This window comes from Tympanuchus pallidicinctus, unplaced genomic scaffold (assembly GCF_026119805.1).
Source record: "Tympanuchus pallidicinctus isolate F22 unplaced genomic scaffold, pur_lepc_1.0 scaffold8, whole genome shotgun sequence".
Lineage (NCBI taxonomy): Eukaryota > Metazoa > Chordata > Aves > Galliformes > Phasianidae > Tympanuchus > Tympanuchus pallidicinctus.
In genome coordinates this window covers 13,435,247-13,457,612 of record NW_026294802.1, presented here as the reverse complement: position 1 = coordinate 13,457,612, position 22,366 = coordinate 13,435,247, and the positions used below count along the sequence as shown (strand labels likewise).

General features: G+C 52.8%; 4 protein-coding genes across 5 annotated transcripts; 2 read left to right on the top strand and 2 right to left on the bottom strand.

Moving 5' to 3' along the window:
* The first annotated feature begins 158 nt into the window (after positions 1–158).
* ANKRD54 (ankyrin repeat domain 54) lies at positions 159–5,761 on the top strand. Of its 2 annotated transcripts, none has more exons than XM_052667924.1 (8): positions 159–423; positions 560–607; positions 1,536–1,634; positions 1,867–1,938; positions 2,338–2,385; positions 2,509–2,633; positions 3,517–3,624; positions 4,184–5,761. In XM_052667924.1, the coding sequence occupies exons 1-8, from the start codon at positions 201–203 to the stop codon at positions 4,253–4,255; spliced, it is 795 nt and encodes a 264-aa protein (XP_052523884.1). In that variant the 5' UTR covers positions 159–200; the 3' UTR covers positions 4,256–5,761. The 2 variants fall into 2 exon arrangements, with proteins under 2 accessions (XP_052523884.1, XP_052523886.1); XM_052667926.1 differs by having other exon boundaries at positions 303–423; positions 1,541–1,634.
* A 111-nt stretch (positions 5,762–5,872) lies between these two features.
* On the bottom strand, positions 5,873–14,244 carry GALR3 (galanin receptor 3). Its single transcript, XM_052667923.1, has 2 exons — positions 11,719–14,244; positions 5,873–11,115 (listed from the first exon to the last, which is right to left on the bottom strand). Exons 1-2 carry the CDS (start codon positions 12,066–12,068, stop codon positions 10,248–10,250), a joined length of 1,218 nt encoding a protein of 405 aa, XP_052523883.1. The 5' UTR covers positions 12,069–14,244; the 3' UTR covers positions 5,873–10,247.
* Positions 14,230–15,359, top strand: LOC128073259 (noggin-1-like). The gene is made up of 2 exons (XM_052667928.1): positions 14,230–14,387; positions 14,633–15,359. Exons 1-2 carry the CDS (start codon positions 14,301–14,303, stop codon positions 15,344–15,346), a joined length of 801 nt encoding a protein of 266 aa, XP_052523888.1. The 5' UTR covers positions 14,230–14,300; the 3' UTR covers positions 15,347–15,359.
* A 1,704-nt stretch (positions 15,360–17,063) lies between these two features.
* GCAT (glycine C-acetyltransferase) lies at positions 17,064–21,927 on the bottom strand. Its single transcript, XM_052667922.1, has 9 exons — positions 21,704–21,927; positions 21,491–21,621; positions 21,196–21,297; positions 20,649–20,795; positions 19,253–19,407; positions 18,241–18,323; positions 17,779–17,950; positions 17,532–17,653; positions 17,064–17,398 (listed from the first exon to the last, which is right to left on the bottom strand). Exons 1-9 carry the CDS (start codon positions 21,897–21,899, stop codon positions 17,247–17,249), a joined length of 1,260 nt encoding a protein of 419 aa, XP_052523882.1. The 5' UTR covers positions 21,900–21,927; the 3' UTR covers positions 17,064–17,246.
* Between the last annotated feature and the right edge of the window lie 439 nt (positions 21,928–22,366).

The window sequence follows — 22,366 nt, the reverse complement described above, 5'->3', positions numbered from 1 at the left end:
TCTCTCTGATTGGAGAGTCTGCCTTCCCGTCAACGCACCCTAGACACCGCCTCTTTTCTCGTCTCCTTTCCATCCCATTGGCTGCATCCGCTGAGTTGAGGCGACTCTGATTGGTCGAGAGAACCGTTGCTATAGCGACGACCCTTCCCGCCCCTCTCCTCGCACCCCGCGCGCCCTGGTCCGGCCCGGCCCGTGAAGGGATGGAAGGCGGTGGAAGGGCCGCGGCCGAGTCCGCGACAGGGACGGAGTCGGAACCGGCTCTGGGAGCCGGGACGGCGCTCGGAGGGGCGGCGGGAGCCCCCCTCGGCTACCTGCACGTCCTGTGGCAGCGAGAGGAGCCTGCCGGCAAGATCCCGGCCCGCCGCCTGCGCAGAGCCGCTCGTCTCCACCGCCGCCTGGGGCCTACGGGCAAGGAGAGCCACGGTGAGCGGGAGCGGTTTTCCCCTCCCTTCCCTGTCCCCTTCCTCGCCCCTTCCCTCTTTCCTTCCCTATCCGCTGTCCCCTTCCCTTTCCCCTTCCTCCTCCATGCTTCCCAGTGATGGCTTTCTTTCCTCCATAGCTCTGAAGAGGCTGCGTGAGGCTGCCAACGGCAATGATCTGGATACAGGTGAGAATTCTGCCAACCTGACATGGGGCCACTTCCTGGAAGGGCAGTTTGTCAAAGCCCTTTGTTTCAGCAGAGCATAAGGAGAAGGAAGGTGCAGATAGTCTGCAGAAATCGTGCTTTAGATGCTGCAGATCTAGAAGCTGCTTTTCTTGAGCCTTTTCTTCCATTCTCTGAACAGAGTGAGGCTGATAGTAATATTGATTTTTTTCACTGTATTGGGTTCATAGTGCTGATTGTCCAGCTGCCTTAGGTTAAATTAACAGCCTGCTCTTACTCCAGCTTTTTGGTAAGTAACTTTCGCCCACTTGTCAGCAGTAGAAAAGTAGTCTTGTGGCAGAATGGAAAAGTGATGATCCAAGCCTGTCTGATCTCAGACATACGGTCTGATTTTTGGGTGGTCTTTAGTGTGGAACCAGGAGTTGGACTCGATGATCCTTCTGGATCCCTTCCAACTTAGGATACTCTGCACTTCTATGATTCTAAGCCATACCCCGTGTGATAAATGACATAGTGTGACACAGATCAGAGCCCCGGCCAGCCTCTCTGGGACTCTCTTTACTTCTCTGTACTGTAAGATCAGTTTGGTTTTGATACTAAGTATTCATCAGCAATACTGCCATAAGTCGTTTGCCCCCTGTCATTGTTTCTCTTTTGCCTGTCATCAGACCATGTTGTGAACAACTGGAAACAGATCTGACTTGTAGAAACCCCTGACATTTCAGGATGGGGTGCATGGGGGGCTGTCTGTCATTTTGTACCTTCCAGCTCACAGTATACCTTGCTTCATTAAATGATGGAAGCATTCATTTATGAGCTCTGACCATGGACAGAGTCCATATTTACCTGCAGAAGAGCTGGTAGCATCACCCCTTTCTGATCAGGTGTCCCTTCAACTTACCTGTATCCTTTTCTTCCTTGGCACTGTCAGTGCAGCAACTCCTGGAGGATGGAACTGACCCCTGTGCTGCAGATGACAAAGGCCGGACAGCCCTGCACTTTGCTTCCTGCAATGGCAACGATCACATTGGTGAGTGGGAAAGGGATCTTCAATCATCCAACTTGTCTATTTCAGAGGATTTTCTTTATTTTCCTTTTGCTGTCTGTGTAAGCTGTATAAAGCATCCCTTCTGCAGCCTGCTGGCTGCCACATGGACCTGTTGGTCAGCAATGCTCTGCCAAATGAAGCTTCTCACCCCAGTAAGGTGCTGTCAGTGGGGCAAAGGGAAGGGGCTAACATGGCTCTGTGTTATTGCTTCCAGTGCAACTGCTTCTGGATCACGGGGCTGACCCAAATCAGAGAGATGGGCTGGGAAACACTCCCTTACACTTGGGTAAGTGCCAGTCAGATGACTTTTGCATGCAGAGAAATGAGGTGACCACTGCATTCTATTTTTCCTCTGCATCTTCCTTTTTCCTGTGCATCACACTATACGTCCCCAGCTTTAAAGACTTACGATTGTTAGCACTTTTTTGCCTCACCCCTCAGGAGGACTTAAGGATCAGAGTTAGAGAAAATCCATTTCCTTCCCTCTGCCTGTCCTGAGGAGTGTGAGATGTGTTCTAGCCAAAGTACCCACGTCTGAGCATGAGGTCATGCTTAACGGTGGAGCCGTTCTTCTTTCCTATGGCAAAAAAACCTTTTGGGAAGTGACAAGTTCCACACTTGAGCAGAAACTCCTTTGTTGTTTGTAGCACCTCTGAGCTGTGTGTCCTGTGTTTTCCCTCCCCAGCTGCCTGCACGAACCATGTTCCCGTCATCACCACGCTGCTGCGCGGAGGTAACATTTCCTCTATAACAATTACTGCCTGTCCCTTTCTGGCCCTGCCTCTGTCAATATTCCCCAGGAACACCAAGTTTTTAAGACAGACCTCCCTTTCTGCCCCTACTCATGCGTTTGCAGGGGCCAGAGTCGATGCCTTGGATCGAGCTGGCAGAACCCCGCTGCACCTCGCTAAGTCGAAGCTAAACATCTTACAGGAAGGAATCTCCCACAGCCTGGAGGCCGTGCGCCTTGAAGTGAAACAGGTAAAAGAAACAATCCCATGCTCTGGTAAGGCTCTACAGCTTCTATCAGTCTTCAGTACTCTTTTGGTCAAGGATCATATAGCAGCTGTTTTAATTGCCTGTCTCTAGGCTTTTAGCTTATCCAAGGAAAGTTGGGCTTTTTCCTTCTGTTTTCAGATATGTTGATTTTTTTCCAACTACTTCTCTTGATTTTTGCATGGCAATTTGGCTGTGGTAGGCCAAGCATTGAATGTCTTATTTCTCAGGCTGCATGGAACACACTCTTTTCTTCAGCAACCATGTAAGATGGATGCCTTGTTGCAGGAGAGGAACCACAGCATGGGGTTGTAGCTGTGGCACACACAGTTCAGCAGGGACTCTACTTTGTCAGGCATTCTCAGTGCACTCTGCACTGCTCTCGTGTGTGGGGGCATGGGAAAGGAAAGCAGTCACAATGCTGCCTCACATACATGAGGTGTGGGCATTGCTTCAGGAACCATAGAATAGCCATAAGGGTTTTTATTCTTTGTGCACAAACAGATCCTGCAGGAGTGGGAAGTTCCTGCTCCTCACAGTGAGGGAAGACAGCTGGCCATGAAGAAAAGCTTGGTGCTTTCTTGGCAAGCCTAAACCTTGTACTTCTTCAGCTGAGCTTGTCTCTCCTTCCTGTTCTAAAACTACACAAACAGATCATAACTGGTCTGCCTGTGGCTGATGGACACCTCTGGTGATTCCCCAGCCTCTGGTAGAACCTTTAGTGCTCTCCGGTCGCTTTGCATGCACTCTCTTCTATGAATCATGTACTCAACGGCAAGTCTGTGCTTGGCAGTTTAGCTGTTCTTCCTAAAAGCAACCCAGTGTGATGCTGCTGTCTGATGTTTCCTCTTATTCCTGGTGGCTTCAGATTATCCAGATGTTGCGGGAATACCTGGACCGTCTGGGGAGGCATGAGCAAAAGGAACAGCTGGATGACCTCTGCTCTAAGCTACAGATGACCAGCACAAAGGAGCAGGTAGGTAGTGCTGAGCTACTGTGACTCACCTATTTCTGCTGTGACTTTTGTGTTCAGGAGAATTCAGCTACATAAAAAAGGTGACATTGAAGACATGCTTGTGGATGTGTTGTTGCTGGGTGAAGTAGCCAGGATAGATGGATGACTCCTTTGTTTGGAATTCAAAATGCAGAAAGCATTAGTGTGCCTAGCAGCTCAGCAGAGAAGCTGAAGATCGGATCGACTGAGGGCACAATCATTTTAAGGCCAGAAGGTAGCACAAGTACTCATTGTTGAGTTCTGGGTAATGCGTCAGCACACTTCTATTTAAGGGCTGGCTGTATTGCCTGAGGTGGAGTTCGAGCATCAGCTTCCTGAGGAAGGGGCAAAAGCTCCTTTTGCCTTAGATTAGGACTTTTCTGAGCATGATTGTGGAGCCAGCAGGAGTTGTAGCATACGCTCAGTTTGGGCATTACTGGCAATCCTGGTGGAAGAATAGTCCTTGCTGCATGGGGGTTTCTTCTGTGGTGGTGGGCAGCTGTGTTTCTGTGCCTGATGGCCAGCTGTATTCTTCTGACAGGTGGACGAGGTTACAGACCTCCTGGCCAGCTTCACATCGCTCAGCCTGCAGATGCAGATGGAGAAGAGGTAACAGGCTTCCAAGTCCTCTCATCTCTGTGATCCAGAAGGAGAAGGCTTAGAGAAGAAGGCCTGCATCTCTGAATAAACATCGCAGGCCCTGAGGGTGCTGCCATGGTTGCCTCATGAGGAGGCAGTAAGATTTGACAAGAGAGTGCTGCAGCTGAGACTTTTGGGGAAAAAAAAATAGGCTGGCACTGAATAGGGTACCCCTTCCAGAGCAGAGGTATTCTGCCTTCTCCTTAGCACTCCAGTTCAGTGCAGGTGGTGGCTAATGCCATGGAAAATCGCCAGCATCACAGATCTATCTGCTTGCAACAGGCATCTTTTGCCACCACTGCAGTATTAAACTGCATGGGGGGGTGGGAAGTGGGCATCTTGGACAACAGAAGGCTTTGTACTATAGGAACAACACGTCCCTAATTCCGTGTGGTAGCAGCTGAGCAAACACACTGCCTTAAGAAGCATGCACCAAGACGTAATCCTAAACTTCCCTAGAGCCTGCAGAGTATCTGGCCAGTTAGGGGTGGGATACAATGCTTTTAATCAGACTGACAGGTTCCACTGGGCCTGGTTTTTGAAGCACTGCTGAAAGACAGTGCTTAAATCTCAGAGTGAAACACTTGTGAAGAATACCCAGGGAGGCATCAGGTCAGAGCTACCCTGATGCAACAATGAGGGTTAGGGAATGACTTAATCCTACTACAGTTTTAGGCATGCATCTACATTTTATTTGAAGGAAAAAACCCACCAAAGTCATTCTAAGTGACTTTTCCGTATCCACTACTGGCTGTTTCAGGCCAGGGGTCCAGTAGCAACAGAAGGTGCCCCACATCGTTGGGTTGGGGTGGAGTTGGATTTGTGGCTGCGGCAGCAGCACCAAACCCAAAACTGGCTGACACCCATCGTGTGTTTCTTGCTTGTGGAGAAGCACAGCTCCATGGTCTGAAGTTCAGCTTGAGGAATGAGTAACGACTTCTGCTGGGTGCCCAGAGTAATGCAGCTGTGAAGGATGCGGGGAATCTCCCTTGCTGCTCTCTGGTTGGTAACAGAGACACAGTAGTTTTGCTTTGAAGCAGGGATCTGTGAAGTCTTGGAGGTGGGGTGTGAGCGATAGCAGGATGACAAGAAAATGTGCCACAGTTCCCACCTGCATGCCCACCTAAACGACATGGCACGCTGGTGGTGATATGCACCCCACAGCTAGGAATCATGTCAGCTCTTTAGGATTCAGCTAAACCATATAAACAGCCACTGTTTGCAACGTTCTTCAGAGACGTGTTCTCTAATGTCTGGCTGCTTAGCCAGGAGAAGGCTCACTGGGCCTCCGTGTTCAAAGCTGAGCTATCAGAATACGCATTGTTCTAGGTGTGCTGGAAGCTGTGCTGGCTGGGGCTGTCACTGTGAGTGCTGGTACTTTGTTATGACGTGCTGGATGGGAAGGATTCTGAGGGGGTGGGAGACAATCTGACCTTTTCATATTTCAGACTTCAATAAAATCCTGTCAGCCTTTTTTGAATTCCCTGTCCAGTTCTCTCTTTTCAGAGCAGCTCATTCCCCTTTACTGATGTTTCAGGCCGTGGGCACAGCACTGGGTTCAGTAACTGCTGTTCCCAATTGTGGCACTGAAATTGGAAGTGACAACACAAAATTGTTTGAATTCAAACACCAGCCTGTTTGCAGATCAGAGTACACAGCTGCTGACTCACCTTCTGATCTCGGCTCCCACAGCCAAGAAATCCAAACTTAAAATCTAGTTAGTTGCTGTGATACTGTACAAACAGAGGGAAAGAGAATCTCGGGGGGACTGCATCTAGCTGAGAGGTGGCATGCTTTGTGAAGAGGGAAAGCAGCCTTGCCCAGTCTGTGCTCCTGTGTAAGTGTGGAGCTGGTGGGGATAAAGTGGTTGCACTCGTGCCTTGCCCTGTGCCCAGAGAAGTGGCCGCGTTGTGAAGAGCTGTTCCTCCCTGGCACCTCAGCCCCCTGACATCTGGGCAGGGGCTTTACAGTGTGGTCCCTTGGGTGAGGAGCTGGTGACTTCTGTGTTCAGTCTGTCCTGTTCTGTCTTTCTGTCATTGCGTCAGCCTAAGCTTCGTATCCACATACGCTTGGCAGTCAACAGCCTTGTTGCTGAGGAGACCATTAAAGTGCCAAAGAGCAGGCGGCTGGGGTGCTCTTATCATTGCAGTTGCCTTGGCTGCTGATGATGTCTGCAAACTAGATGCAGCTTGGAAGCTTTCCTTGCAACCAGGAACACACTTAGCTGAGATTCAGAGCTAAGCTTTTAGCTTGAGTGCTCAGGACGTTGCTGTCCACAGCTCTTCAAGTCTTTGTTTGCCTGGTGCTGGAGTTTTTCCATGACTGCTCTTGACCGTATGCTTGGAGTGGAAAGGCAGGGGTGCAGCAGGCAGCAATGACTATTTCCCTTGCTTTCAGTCTATTCCAGAGGTGTCTGTTGCAGTAACAATGCAAACAACGCCACTGTCTTTCCTCTGCTATGTTGACGTTACACTTTACCCAACCTCCCCTTTTCCCTTGCCTTACACTGCTAAGCACTGTGTTTTGGTGGGCCACACGTGCCACTGTTCCCTGGCAGACAGGACTTGACCCAAGGCCTTGCTCACCACTGCCTGTCCTCCATATGCATTTTGTTTCCCCCTTCATTCACAGCACGGCTCTGCAGTGACACGCTGTACCCGCAGCCACTCAGCCCAGCAGTGACCTCGCCAGTCCCTTGACCCTGCACAGAGAGCTCATGCTGTAAGACACAGACAAAACCAGCCAGGCTCAGGATCTGGCTCTTTCAAGCAGAAGCAATAGCTGTGTACAAACCTCCCAATAAGGTGTCATGGATGTTGTTAAGCCAAGGGTCTTTCTCTGCAGCAGCTGCTTGCCTATGCCGGTGAATGCAAAGTGTGCTGCGGTATGCACAAACACCAAGAATCTGCTGCCTTTCAGTCTTCAGCAGTTGAGGTAATTAAGCTCCAGGGTATCAAGCCAACATCTGAGCTCCATTACTTCCTTCACTTTCGCCTTTCTAGCAGACTCCAAATCCATCACAGTAATTATCCTCTGTGCTGCTAAGGAAGCCCCATGAAGCATCCCTGCAAACCTTGCAGCCTTTCATCTGCTTCCTCCGCTCGTTCAATGAGTGAGATGGATTTCATCTTCTCCGTCACGGAAAGGTACAGGCAGTAAGATGATTTCTTTGTACACTACAACCGGGCAGCGTGGGAGAGCAGCCCCAGGCAGTGGGATGACAAGGTGAGAGAAATCAGCCGTTTTGATTAAGAAGCTGATAAAGGAGACAGGGCAAATAGCTCATCCAGGGGCTCTTCAACCATCATTTGCCTTCTTCCATTGGATCTTCTCCCCTCTCTGCTTCTGTCCCTGCTGCCCCACGCTCAGCACGTCCCAGGTGTGGCAGCCCCCGCAGGTTTAAAGCCGAGCTCATCAGTCTGAGCGATGACAAGTAATCATTAATTAAGTTGAAAGGCTGGGAGCAGAGACTGCTGATTGCTAATCAGTCTGGAGGGGAGGCTGTGTGAGAAGAGCATTCGAGTTCCTTCGACCTTAATTAGTGACAGTTTTATATCAAGGACATAACACCTTTTCTTTGCCTCTGCCTTTAAGCTGTTGGACCAGTTGAAGCATGTGTATTGTTACTGGGCAGACTGGAATTCCCTCTTGGCTATCGAGCCTCTTGCTCATCTGCTTCCCCAAAAATGCAGGCTCTTGGATCCAGGCAGAATGAATGAATGGGAGCCGCATCTTGCAGAGGTGCTAAACATGCCTTCTCCCCAGGTTTCCCCCATCCTTTTTGTCCCATGTTATTTAGGTTTCACTCTTAAAAGGGAACAAGGTCAGAGCATCACCATTCTCGACTGCTGTTCCCTTCTTTCTCCAACACTTTGGGTTGTGAAATGCAACCACAGATCTAGAAACAATGCACGTGTTCCAGCACAAGGAGAGACGTGGGAGGTTCAAGGTGCAGAAAACAACATCAAGTGCTTGAGTGTGAAAAGAAAAACATCCCCAGTGCAGCAACCAGGTTGGCTGTAGCATGGGGAAAGGGGTGTCCTTGCTGCTGAGCTGTGCTACAGTGTCAGCACACATTGAAGTGCCATGTCACCTGGGAATTTGACAAGCAAGCAGAGCAAGCAAGAAGGGAAGATTCATGCAAGCAGAAGTTGGGGAGGGCAAGGAAAGAAGAATAGGGAGAGCTTATAGATCTGCTGCATGGCTTGCACATAGCAGGACTCTGCAAATCCATGTTCCCACTGTTGCATGTCCCCCTCATCCCTTCCATATTGTGCCCATAGCTCTGAGAGTGTCAAAGGACAAAGACAGGGCTGTAAGCTCTTCACCTGATACTGCAGCTTCCACCTGCTTATCAAAGGTCCCACTGTGCACGGGGGCAAGCAAGGACACTGTGTCTGTGCAGCTTGGGACAGAGCTGACTGAGCTGCACTGCCTCCAGTGATTCAGCATTTGGCGCAGGTGCTTGGCAGTGGGTTGGCAGTAAATGGCTTCTCTCTGCCAGCTGGGGCTCCCAGCATTACTCCCTCTGTATGAATTAGCTATGAAGTGAGCAGTGTGCTCCCTGCAGATTTCCCACAGCCTGGAGTCTGCTGCAGCATTTGGTCCTCATATCCCCTCGCATAGGGCTTTGCTGGGAGGGTTATCTCCATGCACACGCATGCTATGTGCCTGCTTGTCCTCCCTTCTGCCCCTTGTCCCTCTGCCCTACCGTCTCACCATCCCTTTTGTCCCCATGAAGGACTCCCACCAGCTCATACAGCCTCCAGCAGCCCATGCTACACTGGCAGAGTTTGCATTCAGCACACATCAAACTTATCTGGAGAAGGAAATTGCTGGGCTTTATTCAGGTTAGGAAAGGGAGAAATTCCAGCACCCTCTGTGAACCTTATTTCTTGCCCTCCCCCATCCCCAAAGCAATTCCCATTTTTCCTATGGTCGGGTTTGGAAAGACACTCCACTCTACTACAGGGGGTCATTCAGCAGCTATTGCAACCAAAGGCTCTTCTACAGCTGTTTGAGACAAGGAGGGCAACGAGGAACAGCAAATGGGAAACTGTGCTCCCAGGAGCACATCAGACCACAGCAATCCTGCAGTGAGGAATGCTGCGGAAGGTGTTCCAGCCCTTTGAGTGGTGGTGGCATTGCCCCCTCCTGGAAGCTCTCTCCACCACACAGAAAAGAACAGACAGGATTTAAGATTGAGCCAAGTGCACACAAGTGCAATCATGATTCTCATTTCATGGAAAATAATATCTTGCTAAGGCAGTAAAGCACACAAACAGGGCTAATAATGCCGAGTTACATCACCGCTCGGAGAGCAACAACCACTGAAGGAAGGGATGAAACTCTACATAAAGAGCAAAGAAGAGGCAGCGGTCCTTCAGGAATTTCCAAAAGGCGAACAGAAATAAAGCAGAGATTAATCAGATGGAACAACATGGTGGGAGGAGGATTTGTGAGGGTTGCTTGGGAAGAACTGAGGATAACTGCCAAGAAATATTTCAGAACTGCAAGCAGCACAAGGAAGTGGACAGTGTCCTGCAGTATCTGCTTGCAAGATCAAAGGCTAAGCAGGGCAGAGCACAAGGAAACCTCTTCCATTAAGTACTATCTGGAAGGGCTGGGCCAGGGGAAGAGACCAGACTGATGGTCCTTTCGCTTTTGAGCTGCAGAGAAGCCATGGGTACACAGGGAGGGTGCAACAGCCTTTCAGTTGTTCACCTGCTGTGGCATGGTGGTATCATGGAGGTATGACCAGTGAGTTCTGCAGAGGTTGTACAACCAAGCTGTTGGTGCAGACTCAGCGCGGTAAAGTGCAACGGCCCTCTTTGATCTGGATGCAGGAGCCACAGAAGGGGAGGTGGACTTGGACTGCCCCCAGACCATGAGAAATGTCATCACATTAACACGTCCCTGTGCTCTGCACTGATGTGGTGGATTGTGCCATTCCGAGATGCATTTGCTCATTTGCAATCAGCAGCCAGACACTCTTGAGGCCTTCTTGGAGGGTTCTTGGCTAGGGGATGGCCAGCTGTTACCAAGATTTCCTCCTCCAGCAGCTCCTTCTGAACTTCTTGTAGCTGGTGAGTCCATGCTCTGGCATGCCTGGCGCCTTCAGTGTCCCTCTTCCTATTGTTCTCCTTTGCGACCTGAGTCAATTCAGTGTTGCCTCCATAGAAGCCTCCAGTGCTATTAGTGAAACCTTTGCCCACAGCGACCATATGAACTTTATTTCCAGTTCTCTTCTTCTTGTTCTTGTTCTGGAAGAACAGGCAGGTGAAGACCTGCTTGAAACGCTTTCGGAAATGCTTGGAAACGAGCGCATAGACGATAGGGTTGAGGCAGGAATTAGCATACGAAAGGCAGTGGGATGCCAGGCGGCAGGCATAAGTGGCTCGGTTGAAAGGGAAGTGGCCAAACCAGAAGCACAGGATAACCAGATGGTGTGGAAGCCAGCAGAGGCAGAACAGGATGGCCACAGCCACGATCATCTTGGTGACCTTACGCTTGGCCTTTCGGGACTCTGAGATCCTCTCTATAGGGTCTACAGAGGTCCACAGGAACTTGATGGTCCTGGCGTATGCCAGGCTCACTACAGTCACAGGTAAGAGGTATCCAACTACAAACGTAAGGATGTCCAGAATCTTTCGGCGTTGGTCCTCCCAGACGGGGACGCAGATGGGCACCCCATGGTAATGGACAATCTGGTAGTAACTGAGGTAAGGCCCTGCAAAGAGTAGTGATAGCAACCAAATCACTACAATGGCCACTCCTGCATTTTGGGTAGTGCGGAGATCCCGGGACTTCAGTGGATAGCGAATGGCCAGGTACCTGGTGGGGAGGGGAAGGAGAGACCAAACAGGATGTGGATGAGATTGGGTCTCATTGCCCTCCTGCCCCATGAGGCTGCCATCTGTGCACCCATTCCCACACAGCCACCAATCTCTCCCCTTCCTCACCTCTTGGGAAAGAGGATTATGGTGAGAATGGGGTCATCCCAGCATGGGATCTGGGATCTCTGCTGCCCACATTGCTGTGCTAGCTCAGGAAGGGTAAGCAACGTGCATCTTGAGTCAGGGAGGAGGGTCGAAATAGGACACAAAGAGCTACCTGTTTGTCCCCTGGTGCATTGCTTTCCTGGGGCTTTGGCATTCTGAGCTGCCTACAACCCTTCTGCTCAAGTAAGGAAGAGAAAGGACAGGTAACTAGACCGAGAGCTTGGCTGGGAGTTGGGAGAATGTATGGGAGGTAAGGAGTAGCAGTGGAAAGATCAATCTGCTGGTCCTGGCATCCCTGCTGTCACTGGGATGACCCAACCTGCTCCCTACAGGGCACCCAATAGGGTGGAGGCTGGACTTTTTCTTACCTCTTAGCTCAAGGGTGGCAAACACATTGTCCCTGAGCTGAGGGACTCAGTGTACAGGGGACACTTGCCTGTCAATGGAGACTGTAGCCAGGGTGAAGCTGCTGGCATACATGGTGAGGTAGATCAGGAAATGCACAGCCTTGCAGGCAAAGGCCCCAAAGAGCCACCCATCCAGGGTGTAAATGGTGGCTTGGAAGGGGACACAGCAAATGATGAAACAGAGGTCAGCCACGGCCAGGTTGAGGATGAAGAGATTGGTGGTGTTGTACTTCACTTGGCCGTTCCTCAGCAGCACAGCCAGCACCAGTCCGTTCCCCACAGTGCCCAGAAGAAAGATGAGGGAGAAGATGACAGGCACGATGATCCCTGCAGCTGGCAGTTCCGGGCTGTCAGAGGAGGCATTCCAGCCCCCTGGCATTTCTCCCTCTCTGACAGTGGGACCCTGTGCATAGAGAGAGAGACAGTCCAGATTCACATCCCCACCACAGTGTCTTCTGACCTCCCAGCCCTCTTGGAAGACCTCCTGCTCCACCGCTTGGCCTCTCCTGCATTACTCCTACATACAGTATGCTGCTAAACCCTGGGATCTCAAGTCTTCATCCCAGCTGATGCTCCACTGGGCTCATCCAGGGCTGCAAGAACATAGGGAAGGAGGGATTGAGAGGGATGGCCACCCTGAACATGGGGCTGAGACACCTCCAGAAGAAGGAACTCCACAGCAGAAACACCATGCCATGCTTACAAGCGTGCCATCTCCACCCCACAAGTGACTGCTCCTCTTTCTTCTTGCAGCAGCTGTTTTACACAGAGGACCTGTGACTAAGGACAGTAATCCTGATGCTGATAGGAGGTAATGGGCTGGATGGTGGTGGCTAAATTGGCAGTGTGGGAAGTGGAGAAAAGAATCTGCACTGTACTCTATCATATTTAATGTGTTTTCAATTCAGAGTTCAAAGGATCTCTGAGAAAAGCAGGTGGGATGTGTTTGGTCTGTGGGTTTGGGGTTTTGTTAACCCTATGGATGGTGCAGGCAAAGGGAATTTGGCTGTTGGGTCCTATCTTGTCCCTGGTCACTATCAGTGCTCACATTCTGCAGTTGATCTCTGTTCTTTGTGCAGCTCTTCACCTCTCCCTGTGACATGAGAGAAGGGGGGGGGGGCAGAACTCGGAGCTGCCCAAAATACAGCACAATAGTCATAACAAAGGAGTGATATAACCCAAAAACTCAAGGAGCAGGGTGCTGTGATTTGTGGCTAAACTTCTTCCAGTACTGTGTGCCACCACACACAGACAAGGAGCACAAACACCATATCTCCTAACGAGCCTTCTGCTTATTGTTCTTTCATTAGAACAAATTGTCCTTCATTGAGCAGCAGTCAAGATGGAAAGGCACGGTTATCTAGCAACAGTTGACATGCAATTAACTCTTTCTGGGTCATGCAAGCTCTTTCATCCCACACTGCCCTCTCTCTCTGCTCGTACCACTTCTTCTTAGCACATTCTATACAGCACTGAAAACTCATCTCTGCTCTGCACTCCCCTCTGTTCCCAGCTCCTCTGTCCTGGTCCTGTGGACCTTATTGCCCAAGCAGAAGACTGTAGTCTTCCTCTGGGCATACCCCTTGCACGTGGGCTGGGACAGCTCTGGGCTCATCCCGAGGCTTGGAAAACTGGCACTCACCTTTGCAAGGAAAAGCGTGTAGCTTCTCCGCTTGCTCTGGGTAGACCTCCAGAAAAGCCTGGGCAGCAGCAGTGAGGAGGAGGCAGACCTTCATCAGCAGGATGTGGGACACTGACAGTTTCTTCTAGCAATGCTGTCAGCAATGCCTGACACTCTGCTGCATCCCCCCGTCCCCCTGCTCCCTCTTTCCGCTCTCACACTCAGCTCTCTCCTTCTGCAGCTCCTTGCACGTTCTCTCTCCCTCTCCCCTCCTTTTCCCTCCCTCTGCTCTAGCTGCTGATCCATTGATCTCTCTCTGTATTATTTTTTTCCCCTCTCCCTGAGGTTGGGTTTGGAGTTAACTCCTCTCTTCCCAGCCTTCCTGTGGGTTCAGCTGCTTCCACCAAGGGGGAACAGTGAGAATGGGAGGATGGAAGTGGGCAGGATCCCACAGATCCGCCACCTCTATGTTCTGGGATGCGTTTCCCTACATTTCCAGGGAACATGGATGTCTCAGCCTGCCAGACCCCTACCTCATCCTTGGCATATGGGTCTAAGTCCTGTGGAGAATGAGCAAATAGTTGCTATTTTTAGCTGTTAATTAATTCCTAGCAGCAAGGCAAAAAGTGCCGTGGCACAGGGCAGATTAATCTCAGACCTGGGGATGGAGGTTGAAGCAGCTTTGTTCTCTGTCTAGAGCAGATCTGACCTCTCACCGGCATTTCCCTCCCTGGAGAGGGAGGACAGGCTGTCCAGTGAGGGCACCTCCAGACACCCAGCTTTGTTATCACTACCTGGGACAGTACGTGCTCTGGCTGTCCAGATAAGAAACAACCATGCCACTCACAAGAAACAACAGCCCTTCCACTCCTGCCCAGCCACCCTCCTGGGCTTGGACACGTTGCTGTGCTGGGGATGGTCTCAGCAAGACCCAAAAGCTGTCAGCTTCCCTTTGCTGGGAAGGTCCTGGGCGCATCATCAAACACAGCCATGAGGCAGGATGGAGAGGAGGAGGAGGAGGCACTGGATTCTTCCCCTCCATGGCAGCCTGTTCTCCCAGGGGCAGCACAGATGGAGGTATGTGGGGGAAAAAAGAGGCAGAAGTGGGGTCCTGCTGCCCCATCTCACACCTCGCTCTGGTGGGAGGCTCCGCCACCGCCTGATATCAGCAGGGAGCAAAGCATCCCCGTGCAGGCGGGCGGGCGGGCAGACGGGTATCGTCACCCACAACCAAGGAAAAGGGGAAGGCCACGCTGGGGACGTGTCGATAACCCCGGGCACGTGGCCGCCTGCCACATCCCACAGCACCGCTCGCCATGCAGGGCCCCCGCTGCTGCCTCCTGCTATTCCTCTGCCTGCTGCCACTGCCACTGCGTGCCACCGCCCTGGAAGACACTCAGACACCACTGCCAACACCGTTCAGCACCTCTGACCCTACTGCCCATCTGCTGCGCCGCCGCCCATCGGCCCCGGTGCGACCCTACAGCCTCTCGCTCTCCCCCGAGGACTACCGCTACGCTCCCAAGCCTCGCCACCTGCGGCCCGGCCGATTGCGCCGGCTGCTGGGCCCGGCCTTTAACCCCTTCTGGATGTCATCGGAAGAGCCGCTAGGCCGCAACCTCAGCGCCAAGGAGGATCTGGAAACCATGAGCCGGGAGCTGGTGGAGGGCGGCGGGCGGCACCGCCGCAAGCTGTGGAAGGAGGCGGAGGGGTTGGAGCTGCCCCCCGAGCTGCCCGCCGACATGGCGCGGCCCCTGCGGCGCTGGCTGGTGGAGAGAGCCTCGTGCCGTCTCACCTCCACATGGGTGGACCTGGGGCCCGTCTTCTGGCCCCGCTGGGTGCGGCACACCGCCTGCGGGACCGGCCCTCCCGCCTGCTCGTGGCCCCCAGGCATGGCCTGTCACCCGGCCCAGCTCGCTCACCTCAAGCTGCTGGCCTGGCACTGCTGGGCTGCACGGCCCCCCGGCTCCCTGCACTGCGCCTGGCGGCAGATCCCCTATCCTGTGGTGGTGGCCTGCAAGTGCTCCTGTCGCTGAGGGGGTGGGGAAATAAAGGGCTGAAAGCCAAGCGGGCCTCTTATGGGTGTTTGATTGCGGAGAAGGATGTGGGGTGGATTTGGCTGCATGTGGATCCCTGTGGGGCTTGGTTTGAGATGGGGTGGTGCAGGTCTGAGAATCATAGAATCATTCGGATTGGAAAGACCACTGAGATCATCGAGTCCAACCATCAGCCCGTGCCTGTGACCATACATGACTGTGGGAGCAGAGCTGAGGTGGGTTGAACCTCAGGGTGGTCACCATGGGGGGCTGGAAGAGGGGCAGGCTTGGGACTGGGCTGTGGTGGCACAGTGAGGGTGGGTGGAGGTGAATCCAGGGCTGGAAGTGTCCATGTGTATCCGAGAATGGGATGGGGTGGTCTGATATCTTAATGTACAACAGGAGTGATGGGGGACCCACAGCCACCCCATATCAGTAGTGCAGAGGGTGGCAGCTCAAGACAGGGGTGGATCCATCTGTTCTAGGAAACAGCCTGAAGAGGCAGCACTTACCTTTGCGTCCCACTGAGCAAAAAAAAGTCTTCCGCTTTCTGGTCCAAAAGTCATTAAGAGCCACAAACCAGCCCTACATGTTGAAGAAATACAAGCTGGAGGGTTTGCCTAGGAATAAAGCACTACCACACCTCCTGCAGTCGGTGATGGCTGTGCTATTCATTTCCAGCCTGACTCATGTGCCTCCCTGGCGCTGCGGCTTCTGGTGCTGTGCAGCCTGCTGCAGAGCTTGGCCTTGATGCAGTGAGAGAGTCCAAGCAAACATTCCATTGAGCTCTCAGTGCTGTCACATTTAAAAACAGGAGCTCGTCTCCTACTTTTGAGTGGCCGTGGAGCCTAGCTTGAATGCAGCTTGTTCTGCAGATGGACCCTGGTCTCCATACCAGCCTCCTTCAGCCATACAGTCATTGCTCTGGTTTGAGTCAGATACGGTCACACCTGCATCACACTCAGATCAGCATAGGGACGATAGAAGGACTTACATCTTGATTCAAATGAAGCCATGCTGAGATGCCCAGGAGCCACGTGTGCCTGCATGAGCACTAAATCACCGCCACTCCTGCACAGCTTGGAGGAACAAATCCAGAGCTGTCAGCTGTCCGTGTGTTCTCTGCTGTGTGAAAATCGTGCACAATGGAGAGGAATTACAGGTTTCTGTCACCTGCTGTTTATGGCCTCAAATTTAAAGCCCAGCTGCTGGGCTGTGGCACGTGAGAACCAGACCCCAGGGTAAGAGCCCCATGGTCAGGCTGGAGGGGCTCTGAGTGCCGTCACCTAGCTGTAAGTGTCCCTGTTCATTGCAGGGGAGTTGAACCAGATGGCCTTTAAGGGTCCGGCCCAACTCAAATGATTCTGTGGTGAGGGCAGCGGGCAGAGCATAATGGCTGGCCCAGAGCACCAAGAAAGCAAGCCTTTGCTCACTCACAGACTGGCTGCTGGTGGCATGGGTAGCCAAAGGCTGATGCACAACCCTGAGAAATTTTCCTGCCCTGGTGGGGAATTACTGTGGGCTCATATTTTGGGACCTGCAGGATGGGCACTGAGGAAACAGATAACCTCAGCAGCAGCACATTTCCACCTGCAGAAGGGGAGAGGAGCACTTCAGTGCCCTGACTGAAGCTACATAGCAGACACCTAACAGCACAAGAGGACAGAAAGTGGTAGCAACTCCTGGATGAGAATGCAAGAACCATACAACTACTCACTGCACTGCAGGAAGTCTTTAATGCTACCAGTGATGCTGCCAGCACAGTGCAACAGCCAGAGAGACTCCTGCAGACTGCAGGGCCTCAGGGTCCTGTGTTGAGCAGTGTGCCACTCAGGCCTCCCAGGCACAGGCACTTGTCTTGGTGGGCAGAAGGGCATTAGGGGATGAGTCTGGCAGCCCCTCAAGGCAGTGCTCCATGTTTCTGTCCCACCTCGATGAAGGCTTCCACACAGCGGTCGATGTCCTCATCACTATGCACAGCTGAGATTTGGACCCGGATGCGGGCTTTGCCCTTGGGGACCACAGGGTAGCTGAAGCCAATGACGTAAATGCCTGGAGAGGAAAAGCATGGAGAGCTGGAGCTGGCCAGGAAGGAAAACTGAGGTGACAACGGGTGACAGAAAGGCTTCTGGCTCTCTGCTTTCAGTGTTACATGCCATCGTGCATGGCTCCCTGCCTCACTCACCTCTGCTCAGCATGTCCTCAGCCATCACCGCAGCCAGCCGGGCATCCCCCAGCATGACGGGGCAGATGGGGTGGTCCTTTCCTGAGATGGTGAAGCCGGCTGCCGTCATCTTGTTCCTGAACCTGGGAAGTGAAATGAAGGGATGAGTAAAACCCAGCCCACTGAGGGCTGGCTGTGATTCTCAATCTCCCCTCTGACACGCACACGGGCACCCGAGGAGGAGGTGAGCAGAAGCGTGGCGCCTCACCGTTGGGTCTTGGCAGCCATGGATTGGGCGATGGCATTGCTCTCCATGAGCAAGTCCAAGGCCTTGGAGGCACAGCCCACCACGGCGGGGGGCAGGCTGTTGGAGAAGAGGTAGGGGCGGGAGCGCTGGCGGAGCAAATCGATGAGGGGTTTGGGGCCTGTTGTGTACCCGCCTGCAGAGAGAGGAAAGGGAAATGGGCACAGTAGTCCCAGGGTGACCTGTTCAGAGTGAGCAACTTGTTCCCTACAGAAGAAATTTTATCACAGATCAGACCTAAAAAAAAATCACAGCTGATGTCTTTTACCATGAGTGTCCACTTTGACCTCAAGAGCAACTCAGCACGACCTCCCTTGGCCACGTGGCAGAGTCCTAGACTGAGCCTCGTGGCATGAGTAAGAAAAAGAGAGCATACACTGGAACTCTTTAGGGCATGGAGGGCCTCAGACATGGAAATGCCTTCACCTGCAGCTCCTCCAAGAGCTTTTCCCAGGGTAGAGTTGACGATGGTGACCTTGTCCATCACTCCTAGGAGCTCATCAGTACCCCTGCAGAAAAGGGAATGTCACACCATCAACCATACCAGCATGTACCTCTGATGCTGCTTTTTTCCTCAAGGGGAAGCCAGGTATCTGGCATCCCCCTTCTGGTAAAGAAGAAACACTTTACTGTGCTCCTTCAGTCCAAGCATTGCCTTTCCTCTCACCTGCAGAGAGACTAAGACCCAGGAAGGGGTTCATTGCCTCTTCCAGGTGGAAGAGTGCACGAACTTCCCACAAATTTTTAGGATGAGAGGCAATGGCCTCAGGTTGTGCTAGGGGAGGTTCAGGCTGGATTTTAGGAAAAATTTCTCCTCTGAAAAAGTGGTGCTGCAGTGGCACAGGCTGCCCAGGGAGCTGGTGGAGTCACCATCCCTGGAGGTGTTCCAGAATCATGTGGATGTGGCACTGAGGGACGTGGTCAGTGGGCATGGTGGGGGTGGGCTGATAGTTGATGAACCTAGTGATCATTTCCAACCTTACTGATTCTATGAACAGTCTCAATGGTGCACTCTCTCTAGTGATTCTTGAATGTAGGACTTGCCTCTGATGTGCCATATCTTGAATATACCAGGAGAAACAGCTACACAGTGCAGCCAACATTATTTGAGGTTGGCTCTGCATGTCACCAATACACAATCCTACATGCACACAGCTCCACAGTGTCCACATTAAGGTCTATACTGGTAGAACCAGCAGGATGTGTCCACTATGCTCTCCTGCTTTGCAGTCTCTACCCCAAAAAGACAGGTCAGGCATTCTGTCTCCCTACTGGCTCTCTTGACAACAGCATCAACAACACAAGGTGTGAAGCACTCAATAGCCCTTCTCAATCCCTCTAGACATTGCACACTCACAACTGTGCCAGGTGATGACAGAAAACCCCCAAGACCCAAGGGAGTTCTCTAATAGCAGTGAAGGGTGAAGCAGCCCCTTACCGGCCGTTGGGACCCAGGAAGCCCGTGGCATGGCACTCGTCGATGAAGACTAAGGCATCATACTTCTGGGCCAGCTGGCAGATCTCCCGCAGGGGGGCGATGTCACCATCCATGGAGAAGGCACCATCGGTGGCCACCAGGCGTAGGCGGTGTTTCTGTGGGAGAGAACCACATGCTACAAGGACATCATTTTAGAACCGGTGAAGGAGGCTGAGATACAGCCCTAGCCCCACCTGCTGTATGTACAGGGTGGGTACAATGAACTAAGATACAGCTGCAAACAAGATATCAGTTGCAGAAGCTGGCTGCTTTCCCACATTGCCTGAAAACCAAAAAGGGCGCAGCTACAACTCTACAACTTTGGAGACTGATCAGAAAGCAAATGGTATCCTGGACTCCATCAGAGAGGGTGGCCAGCAGGGACAGGGAGGTGATTGTCCCACTCTACTCTGTTCTTTCTGGAGTACTGTGTCCAGGTCTGGAGCTCCCAGTACAAGAAAGATAGAGAGTTGTTGGAAAGGGTCCAGAGGAGAGCCACCAAGATGATCAGGGGGCTGGAGCACCTTCCTTATGAATACAGGCTGAGGGAGCTGGGCTTCTTCAGCCTGGAGAAAAGAAGGCTGTGGGGTGACCTCATGGCAGCCTTTCAGTACCTAAAGGGAGCCTACAAACAGGAGGGGAATCAACTCTTTGAAAGGGTAGATAACAGCAGGACAAGGGGAAATGGCTTTAAGTTGAGGGAGGGGAGATTTTGGATATCAGGGGGAAATTCTTTACAGAGAGAGTGGTGAGGTGCTGGAACAGGCTGCCCAGAGAGGTTGTGGATGCCTCAGCCCTGGAGGTGTTCAAGGCCAGATTGGATGGGGCCATGGGCAGCCCGGTCTAGTATGAAATGGGGAGGTTGGTGGCCATGCATGTGGCAGGGGGTTGGAGATTCATGGTCCTTGAGGTCCCTTCCAACCCAGGACATTCTATGATTCTGTATGAGCCTCTCTCATTCTCTACAATGAAAGGAGGTTGTAGAAAAGTGGGGGGTTGGCCTTTTCTCCCAAGTAACAGCAATAGGATGAGAGGTAACAGCCTCAAGTTGCACCAGGAGAGGTTCAGGCTGGATATTAGCAAAAATTTCTTCTCAGAAGGAGCGGTGCTGCAGTGGCACAGGCTGCACAGGGAGGTGGTGCAGTCACTGTCCCTGGAGGTGCTCCAGAACACTGCCTATGTGGCACTGAAGGACACGGTCAGTGGGCATGATGGGGACCGACTGATATTCGAAGTAGGTGATCTTAGAGGTCTTTTCCAATCTTGATGATCCTATGATTCTATGGGATGGGAAAGGGTTGAGTGGATCTTTCAGGGCTGCCCAGATGCACCATGGATTGGAGCACAGCGCTGTTACCTGTGCGTCCTGCAGCTTGGCCTCCAAGTCTTGCATGTCCATATGCTTGTAGCGGTACTTGTTGGCCTTACAGAGGCGGATCCCATCGATGATGGAGGCATGGTTCAGCTCATCCGACAGCACCGCATCCTCCGGGGTCAGCAGAGCCTGCCCGTACCAAACAGATCAAATCAGCTTTGAGGGCAAAGAAAAACTAGCACAGTTGCCCAAAGCAGTGGTGCCCCATCCATGGAGGCATTCAAAGTCAGGTTGGATGGGGTCCTAGGTTGGTGGGCAGTCCTGCACGTGGCAGGAGATTGGAAGTGGAGAGCCTTTAAAGACCCTTCGAACCCACCTACTGTATGATTCTATGATTCTGTGAACTCCAAGGTGTCCCTTCATCCAAAACCTGACAGCCTTTGCCAGTGCAAAGGACAAAGATGCCTTTGACTACAGCTGCCGCTGCAAAATTTTCCACTTCCCATCTCCCCCCATGGTTTACTGAGGGCCATTTCATCAGCTACACACTCCCCTCCTCCTCATGCAGCATAACTGAAGCTCTCCGAACCTCAAAGATGCCAGCGTTGGCATCAAAGCAGCTGGCATAGAGAATGGCATCCTCCCGCTGGTGGAAGCGTGCGATTTTCTCCTCCAGGTCCTTGTGTATGCTCTAAAGAGAGGACAGAAGCAGCCAAAGCAAGCATCACTGCTTGGGCTCAGCAAGTTACTACTTGCCTGCTGCTGACAGCAGAAAATAGCCACCTATTATCCAGGAAAGGCGTGTGTGGGAGAGGTTAATTGTGCTCAGAAACACGGCCTTAAAAGCACGGCAAGCTGCTTTAAAGCCAAGGGGTGCCCAGTACCTGCGTGCCACAGATGAAGCGAACAGAGCTGAGCCCAGCACCGAACTCCTCCAGGGCCTGCACGGCGGCACGGATCACCTGCGGGTGGCTGGAGAGCCCCAGGTAGTTGTTGGCGCAGAAGTTGAGGATCCCTGCGGGCAGACACACACACCGAGGCACAGGGATCGAACCAGGCATACGCCCCATGGGACTCCCCCTCCGTCCCGCACGCACCGGCTCCGCCACCCGCAAGCCGGAGATGCGGGCCCTGGCGGGAGGCGATGACTCTCTCGCTCTTCCAGGTACCGGCACCGCGGATCCCTTCCAGCTCTCCCTCCAGCCACCGCCGGAGCTGCGCTGCCGCCGCTCCCGAAGCGGCCCGGGAACTCCCGGTACCCCGCACCGCACGCACCGCAGCCCTGCGCCACATCGCTGCCTCGCGCCACGCCGCGCCAAGGGGCGGTGCCCCGCCTGCCAATGAGAAGGCGCGCTGCGGCCGCGCCCATCCGCGCAGCTCCTCCCTTAAAGGGGCAATGCTCCTGCGGTGGGCCCTAGGACCCTGCGGCGCTGCACTAGGACTTGGCCGTGCGGCGCTAAGACTCAGCTGAGCGGCTCTGTGCTCAAGCCTGCGGGGGCACCTGGATCCTTTGGGAGGTGTCTCTTCTTAGCCTTGGGGTTTGGATCCTAGAGAGGAGGAAGTTTTGGATGCCTGTGGCTGAAAGGGCTGGGGAACCTCCTTTGGGAGGTGTTGAGGTCTTTGGGTGAAATGGAGGGAGGCTCTGGCCCGAGGGTGAATTGGAATCCATCAAGTCCATATTTGGGTGAAGACTCCATATGCTTTAGGAACCGAAGGGATTTAGGAACAAGCAGCCTGGGGGGTTATGTGCCAGAGCCAAA

Coding starts and splice junctions, on each gene's coding strand:
- ANKRD54 (XM_052667924.1), top strand. CDS start 201: ATGGAAGGCGGTGGAAGGGCCGCGGCCGAGTCCGCGACAGGGACGGAG. Junction 2,386..2,508: donor CACCACGCTGCTGCGCGGAG/GTAACATTTCCT, acceptor ATGCGTTTGCAG/GGGCCAGAGTCGATGCCTTG. Junction 2,634..3,516: donor TGCGCCTTGAAGTGAAACAG/GTAAAAGAAACA, acceptor TGGTGGCTTCAG/ATTATCCAGATGTTGCGGGA.
- GALR3 (XM_052667923.1), bottom strand. CDS start 12,068: ATGCCAGGGGGCTGGAATGCCTCCTCTGACAGCCCGGAACTGCCAGCT. Junction 11,116..11,718: donor GCTACAGTCTCCATTGACAG/GCAAGTGTCCCC, acceptor CCTCCCCACCAG/GTACCTGGCCATTCGCTATC.
- LOC128073259 (XM_052667928.1), top strand. CDS start 14,301: ATGAGGCAGGATGGAGAGGAGGAGGAGGAGGCACTGGATTCTTCCCCT. Junction 14,388..14,632: donor CAGGGGCAGCACAGATGGAG/GTATGTGGGGGA, acceptor CTCGCCATGCAG/GGCCCCCGCTGCTGCCTCCT.
- GCAT (XM_052667922.1), bottom strand. CDS start 21,899: ATGTGGCGCAGGGCTGCGGTGCGTGCGGTGCGGGGTACCGGGAGTTCC. Junction 21,298..21,490: donor GCTTCATCTGTGGCACGCAG/GTACTGGGCACC, acceptor TCCTCTCTTTAG/AGCATACACAAGGACCTGGA. Junction 17,399..17,531: donor TGAGGACATGCTGAGCAGAG/GTGAGTGAGGCA, acceptor TTTCCTCTCCAG/GCATTTACGTCATTGGCTTC.